This window comes from Polypterus senegalus, chromosome 14 (genome assembly GCF_016835505.1).
Source record: "Polypterus senegalus isolate Bchr_013 chromosome 14, ASM1683550v1, whole genome shotgun sequence".
Classification (NCBI taxonomy): Eukaryota; Metazoa; Chordata; class Cladistia; order Polypteriformes; family Polypteridae; genus Polypterus; species Polypterus senegalus.
Window position 1 is genome coordinate 144,741,932 of NC_053167.1, and position 12,625 is coordinate 144,754,556.

General features: G+C 41.9%; 1 protein-coding gene across 3 annotated transcripts in view; it reads left to right on the plus strand.

Moving 5' to 3' along the window:
• LOC120514948 (interferon-induced protein 44-like) overlaps positions 1-12,625 on the plus strand; it is a 67,636-nt gene that overhangs the window by 14,842 nt on the left and 40,169 nt on the right. For all 3 annotated transcript variants that reach the window (XM_039735609.1, XM_039735607.1, XM_039735608.1), the window contains exon 3: positions 12,359-12,440. In XM_039735609.1, coding sequence (XP_039591543.1) covers positions 12,359-12,440 — 82 coding nt within the window. The remainder of the gene's footprint in view (positions 1-12,358; positions 12,441-12,625) is intronic.

The following is a 12,625-nucleotide window of genomic DNA, read 5'->3' on the forward strand; positions in this document are numbered from 1 at the left end:
TTCTTAAAGGGCTTCCCCTGATCTGTCCAGGTTAGGTTTCAGTTTATCAAAGAAACATAGGAGGCATACATAGCTCCAGATTTTGTGAAAAGATGTCTTTAACTGAGAAGGTCAAACTTTATTTCCAGGTCCCAATCCTCCGGGTGTTTTAACGCAAGTGTTGGATGGTTCAGAAAATCTAGCACTCTACCAAAACTGGCAGACTCAACAAACACCACCGCCGTCCGAGAGCAGCTTTCATCATTCTCCTGCGCCCTCTGAGTGCAGTTTTCATTCGAATCTCCTGCAATCTCCTCCACTATTACCAATGCCTTCTAATTCTAGCCACCGTTCATCCCCCGGCGGACCCATTTGCCATCAACGCCTCACTCTTACTGCAGATCTCAGCGTAGAAATCATTATTCACCCCGATATTTCCTTCGGCCTGACAACGAACAAAGACATCGAGAAAGACTGGTGCAGCTGACTGAACACCTTCGCTGGTTACTGGATTAATTTATAGAATTAGAGTCTCCTGTGTACAATTCCATATCTGAAATGAGTTTACACTTGATAAATCTGTATGCTTTTTACAGTGCTCTACCCCGAAATTAAAGGATAGGTTTTATATTACTTTTTTCATTAAAATAACATTGACTGCAAATTATTATTATATTTTATGTTCATAACTGTAACCTTTGATTAAATTTATGTCATGCCTGAAAACAGGTCTAGCGGCAACAGCAGTTGCAGTGATACACACAGTGAACGTGAATATCCTGGAGGTCCTAAAGCTAGAAAAAGACCGTCCAGTGAAAACCTGAGACTATTAAAAGAGATGTCTGATAACCTTGAATATTTTATAAAGCCCCATAAAAATCCCCACCCCTCCGCGATCTCCTCAGATTTTTCAAGCACCATCCTCAGTTACACATCCAATCGACAATTTTGAACTCATTAATAATTCGCTTCAGGTTCTAAATTCTGATGAAATAGTTGTAGTTAACGCTCTGCTGGAGCTTTTGAAGAATACCTCTTTTGAGGCCAGAATGTCTTCAGATCCAGGGCCTTCATAACAGCCTAAAGCCCTAGACACGAATGTAAAATCCCCACAACCTTCTACCTCAGATACATCAGGTACATCGGGTACCTCAGGTACAAGTAGATCCCCACTTCAGCACTTACCAGTCGACGACTTGACTACGTTGAACGACCCTGTAATACAACTTTCTACCTCCGGTACAAGTAAGGTCCGTCTTCAACACTCGCCTGTTGATGATTTAACAGCATCAGATAATTCAGACCTACATCCTCAGACAGGAGCAGGAGTGACTAATCCGTCCAGGGCAAACTTGAGTCTCGAAGCCAACTCTCCACAGCCATCTGCCTCGCATACGGCGAATCCTTCGTCTCCAGAGCAATCAGTAAGATCCCTTCAACCCAATAGACTACAGTAAATAATTTGTCTATACCAGAGCATCCAAAATTTAACAATATCAAGATTAGACATCATTTAAATTTTTCAGAGGCCCACACACTTGATTCATTCACAAGTTTTTAATCATATACACAAGACCCTTCAGCAAATATTAGACAGTTTTGCGAGCACTTTGAATCCTAAGGATCTAGTACAGCTAGAATTACGTGCCGATTCTCTTAATCCCAGTGTTTTTTCCCTAAACCCCGCTGGTACACTTTCCATTGAGGACTTTTTTAACCAAATTGAATTACTTCTCCAGAGTCAGGCTACTATTTTAGGCTATTCCAGTCTGACGCCAGTCGTTCAGGTTGTGAGGGCACCATCTGGTGGCGGGGCTCATAGGCATAAAGCATGTACCCTTTTCAATGATATAATCGTGTAAAAGAAATGGAAGCACCTATGGATCTCCTTCAACTCGGATGATCAGTGTGGTTTTGCCAGGGGCTTGCTGTCTGTATTAAGCAACAGGTTCAGAAACAACCAGAAATTGTGTGAACAAGAGGTCCGTCAACTGCACCTCAGGGTCGGATTATCACCAGATCAGAAAGTAACATTTTCAGATGTTGAAAAATTTGAGAGGCTAATGGTATTACAATTATCATCTGGTATCGGGCACCGAACACTAGTGCTGTATTAAAATTTGAAGCGTCCCGGGCCAGAAAACCAAAAACGGTGTTCCTGTTTTTGCACAATGAGCATTATTACGGTATCTTGAATCTAAAAGGATTTCTGTGACTATATTCTGCGATTTCTGCTACACGGGATATTCTACCCCGTCACAACATCGCTGTGAAAATTATTGTGACATCTGTTTATCTACAGACTGCTGATGGGTTGACGGTGAGGCTTTTCGATGCACATATTGCAATAGTTTTGCTTCGAACTGCACAAAATGCTTAAATTTAATGAAAAGACGCGTCAGTCTGAAAGCATCTGCGATGTCCTTAAAGCCTGCGCTCTTTGTTACGAGAGATACAGCATGAAAGCCGAGTCAAAACCTCACAAGTGTCGACCCAAACACTGTCGCGTTTGTAGAGTTGTAATGAAAGAGTCGGATGAAAATCATCAGTTTTATTCAAAGCTTTCCGCAAAGACCGGTCCACAAGAAGTACGTGTTCTATGATTTTGAGTGCCGTCAAGATGACGGAACCCACATCCCAAACTACATCCACTGCATGCATTGAAACGGTAAATCATGGAATCAGGCCGGTGAGGACTGCGTAGCAAAGTTCTTCCACAGATATAGACGCCCGAAATACCAAGATTACACGTTCATAGCTCACAATTCTAAGGGGTATGATGGATATTTCCTAATGAAATATCTCGCCGAGAGTGGGCAAACTCCATTTGTTACATCTCAGGGCTATAAACTAATGTGCATTATAGAAGAAGATTATGACTTGAGATTAATCAATTCGTTGAACTTCTTACCTAGGAAATTGAGCAGTATGCCCCTAACCCTGGGATTCCAGGCTCAAAAAATCAAAATTACATTGGTCTGTACCCCGATCCTAAATATTACGGCATACAGCACATGATGAGCAAGGAAAGAGATGAGTTTTTGACCTTGGTACGACTCGATTAAAAGTAAAACCTTCAACTTTAGACAAGAAAAGGAATACTATTGTCGAAACGATGTTGTTATTTTGAGAACAGCTTGCATGAAATTTAGAGAGGAACTGCTCAGGATCGGTAATATTTATCCTTTTCAGTGTATGACCCTAGCTTCTCTCTGCCTGTCCATGTACAGACAAAATTGCATGCCTAATAAATCAATCGGAATAATTCCGATTGATCATTACAAAAACACCCACAAAGCTTATGCTAATGCTTCTATTCAATGGCTGATGTTTCTTTCCGTGAAGGAAAAAAAAAACATTTGGCATGCCCTGAATCACGGTGAAGTAAAGATGGGGTCATATTATCTAGATGGCTACGCCGAAGTTCAGGGTGTCCCGATGGCTTTTGACTTTGCTGGTTGCTTTTATCATGGTTGTCCAAAATGTTACGATGCGCAAGCCAAACATCCTCTCACAGGGACGTCTTATGCCGAAATGTTTCAAACGTTTGACGACAAACTGAAGAAATTGCATGAAAAATTTAATTTGGCAGTGAAAGTGCTTTGGGAGCATGAGTGGGAACACATGAAAAAAGAGGACTCGGAGCTTCAGGATTTCTGAAAGCGCTTTGAATTTCCTGAACCTATCAACCCCCATGATGCCCTATATGGAGGGTGCACCAACGCTATCAAATTATATCATAAGGTTCAAGGCGACGAACAAATGCATTATTACGATTTTATAAGTCTGTACCCTTACGTCAACAAAATAAAGACCTATCTGATCGGCCATCTGACTTTTGTTTTTGTGGAGTTTGGTGATCTTAAACATTACTTCGGGCTCATTAAAATCACCATGCTAGCCCCTCGCAATTTGTATTTTCCGATCCTCCCTTTAAGAATTTGCTGTAAATTAGTGTTCACTCTGTGCCATACATGTGCAGAAACCCAGACATCAACCGACCTTTGCTCTCACAATGATCGGGAAAGGTCTTTAACAGGAACCTGGTGCAGCGTTGAAATACTAAAGGCCTTAGATAAAGGGTACAGAGTTTTAAAAATTCATGAGATATGGCACTATGAACAGAGCACTGCAGATTTATTTTCCGATTACATCAAAATACATCTGAAAAGCAAACAGGAGTCCTCTGGTTGGCCATTGTGGGCCCAGGTCGAGGCATCCCGCAAGCGCTTATGTTGACGACTATTTTGTAAAAGAAGGTGTATTATTGGAGCCTGAAAACATCGTCTCCAACCCCACTAAGAGACAAATTTCCAAGTTATTTCTGAATTCTCTTTGGGGAAAATTCGGTCAGAAGCCTAACCAACTTACCCTGACGTTTGTTAAACTCACCCAAGAATTCTTCGCTACCTGTTTTCAGATGTGTATCGGGTCTCCTATTTTGGCTTTGTCAGCGACAAAATCGGTCAAGTGCAGTGGAGGTATGCGGATGATAAATACGTTCTACCTGGCCTAGTCAATGTGGTGATAGCCACTTTCACAACGACCTATGCCTGCCTGGAATTGTACAATTTGTTGGGTGGTTTAGGGCCGAGGATTCTGTATAATGATACAGATTCCGTTATCTTCACAGCATTGCCCAGACAGTACATGTCGCCACTTTGTGACTATTTAGGTGATCTCACCAGCGAACTACTGTAGATCCTGATGACTTTATAGAAGAATTTGTTTGTGGGGGTCTGAAAACGTACGCATACAAAACATTTAAAGGCAAGGTCTGCATGAAGGGCGGCACGGTGGCGCAGTGGTAGCGCTGCTGCCTCGCAGTTAGGAGACCCGGGTTCGCTTCCCAGGTCCTCCCTGCGTGGAGTTTGCATGTTCGTCCTGTGTCTGCGTGGGTTTCCTCCGGGCGCTCCGGTTTCCTCCCACAATCCAAAGACATGTTAGGTTAGGTGGATTGGCGATTCTGAATTGGGCTTGGTGTGTGGGTGTGTTTGTGTGTGTCCTGCGGTGGGTTGGCACCCTGCCCAGGATTGGTTCCTGCCTTGTGCCCTGTGTTGGCTGGGATTGGCTCCAGCAGACCCCCGTGGATGGATGGTCTGCATGAAGGTAAAGGGCATTACTCTCAATTACAAAACGGTTCAATTGGTAAACCTATACTTGTTAATGGATCTAGTGCATAGTTTTGTAGACCTCGATCTCGTGAAAGAAATAATGGTTCATGGCGCGCATATGAACAAAAAGAATCTGACATTGCAAAATTGTCCACTCAGAAAAAGATTCAGAGTGGTGTATAACAAAAGGGTTCTATTGTCTGATTTCACAACTCTCCCCTGTGGATACTAAAGAGGGTTTTGATGCTAGACCTCAGCATCCGTTCTCAAAAATAGTCTCGGGACCCTCCTGTTCGGGTAAATCGCATTTTGTGAAAAAACTTTTGGAGCACGTGGACCATGTGCTTTCTCGCCGCCCTGACAATATAGTCTGGTTTCATAGCTGTTGGCAGCCTCTGTACGACGAACTGTTAGCCCAATTTCCAAAAACAAAATTTTTCAAGGAGTTACCTTCATTCTTAAGCGACGATTAACTACTACCGCCTGACCGAGTTAACTTGGTGATCGTCAACGATTTGATGGAACAGGCGAGCCATAGCGAAGAGATAGAGAGGGCCTTCACAAAATATACTCATCAAAGGAATTTGTTTATCATTTACTTGGTCCAAAATTTTTTTTTCAAGGCAAGAAAAGTAGAACGATAAATCTGAATGCCAATTACATCACCCTCTTTAAAAACCCTCAGCATAAGCTGCAAATAACCAATTTAACACGTTGAATGTACCCTGGGAGGATTAAAGTTTTCTTGGAGGCCTTTGAGGACGCTACGAGGGCCCCTTATGGTTATCTGTTGGTGGATCTGAAAGTCCATATGCCTGACGAATTTTGTTTATGTACCGGATTGTTTCCTCCTAACTGGCCTGTGGTGTACGTCGTGAAAAGATAACGACGTGCAATTTTCAAGTATTTGAGAAAGAGCTGGCATGTCATGCAGAATAAAAAAAATCTCCCTCTGCTCAGGACCCTGCATAGGGTCTCCTGTCGTCGAAGAAAAGCGGTGCTGAGCGAGACTCTGGATGATTTAATTTACGCCCTGACCGAAATAGCGCTCAATACTTTAAAAGGCCATGTACCCCTGACTTACAGACAGTTCAAGTTGCTGAAGAAGCATCATTGTGCCGTAAAAAACCACCCAACACTTGCGTTAAAACACCCGGAGGATTGGGACCTGGAAATAAAGTTTGACCTTCTCAGTTAAAGACATCTTTTCATAAAATCTGGTGCTATGTATGCCTCCTATGTTTCTTTGATAAACTGAAACCTAAAATGACACTTACTGCAATTGGACAGATTAGGGGAAGCCCTTTAAGAAGCTGATTTATGTTGTAAAGGGTTATCACCTAGAAAACAAAATGCAGGTGCTCTTTAAAACAACAATTCCCCCAGGCCGGGCCACCCTGTTGCTTCAGGGGAAACCCCTTGAGAAGCTGCTTCAGCTGGTAAAGGGTGCAAATGAAATGGCTTGCAACATCTAATTATAGGATAGATAGATTTTCGTTTTAAAACACCCTTTTCTTAATGTGTCATACACACACAAACACGTGTGCACGCAGGCACGCATGCCGGTCATGCACATTTTAAACCACATCACACCTTTTCATGCCCGGTTCAGACAGATAAAAGCATTCAAATATAAAATTTCTATTTTTATGATAACTAGACAGACTCTCGCACATTATAGACTATTTGTAATCAAAGTACTCTTTAAGAAAATGCACGCGCCACCCCTATACCAAGATGGAAAAAACCTTTATAAAATCAGACAGCATGATCTCAGATCCCCTATGTATTAAGATATAATCTCATACATACAGGAACATATTATAATAATCATTTACCCAATTATTCAACAATACATTTGATACGTCTAAAAATCTCTGTATTTAGCAAAATGAAAACACATTTGCAGTAAGCGCCTGGATCCTGTTCAGCACGAGAGCGCATACACACGAGCACTTTGACACACACACACACACGCATGCATGCACGTACTTCATGTGCTTAATTAAACCCTGTACATTTTAAACATATCATTTTTAAAAAGGTTCTTACCGGATTCCGAGTCAGCATGGATATATAGCTCTAAGGAAAAAATTTAAGGATTTAGCCATACGTTTTTAAAACAACCTTTATTATTGTATCACGACAAATTTTCCATTATACACCCGTAATTATACTCAAATATTCACTCACATGCACAGGTCATGCACTTAATTAAGCCCTACACATTTAAAACCTAGTTACCCCTTTCATGAATGGTTCAGTCAGATAGAAGCATGTAAATATAAAATGCTACAACTTATAATAAACACAAATAGGAGCGCGCCTACATATGCCCACGCGCCCACGCTCACGCACCCCAACAGCCACACTTTATGCGCTTAATTAAACCCCTGTACGTTTTAAACAGATTTAATTTTTAAAAAGGGCCTTACCGTTTTCCGAGTCTACTTGTATACTGTATATAACCCTAAGCAAAAAAATTTAAGGATTCATCATTTCGTTTTTAAAGCATTATCGTTTGACGCTTATAATAATCATTAATAGGACTTACCGTGATCTTTATTTTCAGGACTCTCTGGAGAATAGTCTATATTAACAATACAGTGATCCCTCGCTATATCGCGCTTTGACTTTCGCGGCTTCACTCCATCGCGGATTTTAAATGTAAGCATATCTAAATATATATCACAGATTTTTCGCTGGTTCGTGGATTTCTGCAGAAAATGGGTCTTTTAATTTATGGTACATGCTTCCTCAGTTTGTTTGCCCAGCTGATTTCATACAAGGGGCGCTATTGGTGGATGGCTGAGAAGCTACCCAATCAGAGCACATATTACGTATTAAATAAAACTCCTCAATGATATACAATATGCTTCCGTCGGTGCCGCACACTTCAAAGCTCTAACAGCCCGTATTGATTTTTGATTGTTTGCTTTTCTCTGTCTCTCTCACTCTCTCGGACATTCTCTGCTCCTGACGGAGTGGGTGTGAGCAGAGGGGCTGTTTGCACAGAGGCTGTTTGCTTAAAAGATACAGACGCTCCTCTAAAAAATGCTGAAAGACTACCTTCACATTGATCCCTTCATTGCGGCTGCTTTATCGCGGTGCTTTGTATACTTAAAAGCCCAACAGACCTATAGATTTTTAATTTTTAACTTTACTCTCTCTCTCTCTGACATTCTCCGCTCCTGACGCGCACACTCCTTTGAAGAGGAAGATATGTTTGCATTGTTTTAATTGTGAGAAAGAACTGTCATCTCTGTCTTGTCATGGAGCACAGTTTAAACTTTTGACTAAAGGGTGTTATTTCATGTCTAGAGGGCTCTAATAATGTTAACACACATATTTAGAAGGTCGTAAACAGGTTTTCTATGCTCTAACTGCGAAAATATTAGATTTATGAATAAAGAATCCTACTTTGTGGAAATTCATTTATCTGTCTGGAGCGCATTAACCGCGATAAACGAGGGTTTACTGTATAACTGTACGGAGAATATTTATAAACAGTGTGGGAGAGTTTCTAAGGGCTTAAAATATATAAGAATAACCATACAAACATATGGTTTCTACTTTGCGGATTTTCACCTATCACGGGGGGTTCTGGAACGCAACCCCCGCGATCGAGGAGGGATTACTGTAATTATATTTCATTTAGTCCTATCCATTAAAAATATAAATCATTGTTTTAAGAAGATTATGAAGACGCACCGTTTTGGCTGAATTTCGGATTCACCCATAATGTTACCTATGGTGTTCCACAGGGCTCTGTGTTAGGCCCCATTCTTTTCATCATTTACATGCTCCCCCTTGGAAGTGTCATTAGCAGACATGGTCTATCTTTCCATTGCTATGCTGATGACACTCAGCTTTATTTTAGGACTACCCCCAGCTCCTCTACTGCTCCTCTGCCAACATCTACACTGACTATTTGTTTGGAGGAAATAGAGGCATGGATGAGGCTCAACTTCCTTCAGCTGAACAGATCTAAAACAGAAGCCATTTTAGTTGGCATACCACACCATCTCCGTTCTTCTATCATCACCAGTATCACTTTTTCTGGTCAAAACATTCCTCTTTCTACATCTGTTACCAATTTGGGTGTTAAAATGGACTCTCAACTCACTTTTGACACCCACATTAAACATCTCTGTAAGTCATCTTTTTACCATCTCAGGAACATTGCTAAACTTCGTCCAACACTTACCCTGGCAGATGCAGAGAGGCTTGTCCATGCCTTTGTCTCGTCCAGGCTGGATTACTGTAATGCGCTCCTCATTACCAGAGACTCCAGTACATTCAGAACAGCGTTGCCAGGATCCTGATGAGGGTGCGAAAGCATAGCCACATCACTCCTATCTTGAAAACCCTTCACTGGCTCCCTGTACCACTTAGAATAGAGTACAAGGTTTCCCTCCTTACCCATCAGTGCATCTATGGATCTGCTCCCCTGTATCCCTCATACTTCCTCACTCACCCTCCGCTCTGTTTTTTAGATTTTTTTAAGCAGCTGTATGACCATCGGTAAGCTCGTTTTACACTGACCCAGGAAGATACGCCCTGAGGTTAAAGGACTTACGTGTGAACATCTCTTGTGTCAGCAAAAGGCTTGATCAGGTCACACCTGCTGCCTCTGAAGTGTGAATCGGCCCTTCTGTCAGTCCTATGAAACATTAATCGTCGTACACGCAGATAGATGGATATAAATGCTACATCTTATATTATACGCGCTCATGCGTCTACACACGAGTGCGCACGCACACGCGCGAGACCCAAGACCCCTCCCCTTAGCTTCATGTGGACAACACATGTTTTGGAAAGGAGCTGAAAACACAGTTGTTTGCAAGCATGCGCGCGCCAGAACTCCGCGGTTTTCAGAGAGCAATGAAAAGTGGTTTACAAATGATAAAGCAAAGGTTAGGCAGATATTTTAATCTCGTGATGATATTAAAATAATAGATAGAGCCAAAGAAGATGAACCGCTTTTTTATACACAACTTTCAGAAGGGAGGGGACAAGGCTTTGAACGTGTTCCTTTCACCTGTCAGAGGCAGGCAATTCATGACTGGACATGTCGATCGGGCCGGCAGGGTATGGACAGGAACATGTCTGGGCATGTCCTCGGGAGAAGGGGCAGGGAAGTGGGGGGCCAGCAAACAGGTGCTGCCAGACCGAGGGCCATGGCATAGGCAACATCCATCAAAAATGCTCATGACACATATCTTGGACAAGCAGGTGGAGGGGTGGGAGTCTGGGCGGGGTGCATCATTTAAATACCCCAATCAGGTGGAGGGGTGGGATTAAGGCGGGGCATGTTGTCATTCACCAATCAACCGACATGGGGGGCGGGTGCATCATTTAAGTCCACCAATCAGAGGAAAGGGGACGGGACCAAAAAAGTCATCAGTCATCTTTGATTGACAGTTTGACAGAATGTACCAGACAGATTACTCCTCAGTACTGTCTCTTTCAAATGTACTAACCCTGTTAACCCTAATCCTGTCCTTCCTTTTCTTTCTCCAAGTACCCAATCTCCACACAATCAGCTCTGTAATAGACGTTAAGCCATCTGTATGCTGAGAACGCCGATTCTTCTAAACTTTTAAAGAACATTGAAATGTCTTCATAGTACATGTTTAATTATTCTATTCATCTATCCTTCCAGTCATTCCAGTCCCATTAAGAATACAGTGCTAGACAGGAACAATCCGTGAACAGAGCGCCAGCTTCTTGCGTCCTCACGTTTAATTATTAACAATATAGATTATTTAAATGATGTTAACATTTTATCTGTATAATGTAATAAACAAATTTTCCTGCATTTTATCTTAAAAATGATATCATCATCATATGTAAATATTCGCTTTATAAAGTGGCTCACATTGTGCAATATTATAACTGTAGTGCAAGTTTACAGTGAGGTAATTGTTCTAATAAGTACTAACAGTTCTACAAGGAGCACTCGATGGACTGACTGAGTGCATTTAGAGTTCTTGGGATGAAACTCTTTCTGAACTGCGAGGTCCGTACAGGAAAGGCTCTGAAGCGTTTGTCTGATGAGAGCAGTTCAAACACACAGCATGGCTGAGGCAACATGTGCTTGATGCTGTATCCCGATAATTCTCTTTCTGATCAGCTGCTGTGAATCTCCATTCAGATACAGTAATAAAAATACTCCGAGTGGTGCAGTGAGAGTCATAAGTAAAAAGATGATCCTCTGTGGCAACCCTTAACGGAAGCAGCTGAAGGAAGAAAGAAAAGGTGCAGTGAGAGTAACAACGCTAAAGCAGTTATGGTTTTTAGAATAGTTTGGCCATTCTGTGGACCATTATATTGTTACGGGTTAATTACATTCAGACGCCTTAAACTCATAAACAATATGCGGTTAATTTCAGTGTATTTATAAAGCTGCGTCAGGGATGTGGATCTAAAAAAGAAAGGGAAACCACACTGGAACAAAACCACTGCTTTGACGCTGGGTGCCGCCAGTCTGCAAAACTGAGAGGAGAAATTGCGTACGCCAGGAATTGAGCTGGCATGAAAATGTGTGTGGCTTCACGCCAAGTTTAGTTCTTATACATTGAGATGTGAGCGTGGAAACGGGAGTACGTAACATTTTTGTGCATATGCACCGTTTATACATGAGGGCCCTGGTGACATGAAAATTCCTGGTGTCTTTTATGAGCTGCTCCTACACATGAAATGGTGGCAGTTTACATCATTTTCTTTTGCATTTATTGCCTTGTGCATCTTCCCACCTGGCACTGCATTGTTCTGCTTTCAGCAATGGAGAGCTGAAGGGGTGCTGTGATATAAACAGTTTTCTCAATGAAAATTGCAGCTGCCTTGACCAAAGTCATCATCCTTACATTTTGTAAACTGAGCTTCTCCCTCATCCACTTATTCCCATCTCCTCCATCTCAAGCCATTTTAACTGTTCCACTCAGTTGGTTATTATAACCACAAGTGTCCCTGATGCTGCAATTCATTTTAAAGAAACACACAGACATCATCTCTTACCTGATTGAGTAACCTGGGCTGATTAAAGGAATGTGGAGATCACAACAAGTATGTGTGTGTTACACAAAAGCCACCCTGGTGCCACCATGAGGGCATGTGCCCATTTGACCATAAGCATGCTAACACTGACTTTAAAGGTGGTCACCTTTCCAAGAAATTATAGTGATTTGAGGTGACTGGCATGTGGCTGTCCTGTGACAATTCATGAATATGAATTTACATCTAAACCTTTATTTAATTCACAGCTGAGGTGTACAAAGCTACTTCACCACCACCACCACCTCCTTTGCTTGAAAAGCCATGGAGGGAGCAGGAATTCAGCTCAAGGTGAGTATCTGCTTTGACACTTTGTTCCCTTATTATTCCTGTTATCCAGCTTTCCATGATCTGTCTGTCTCTAATACAGCACCTTTCATTGTCTGTCTATCTAATAATTTGACATGGACTTCTCTTTGATATTTAGAGATGCTTATTGCTGCCACCAGGATTTTTAACTCACGCTGGTATCTTTA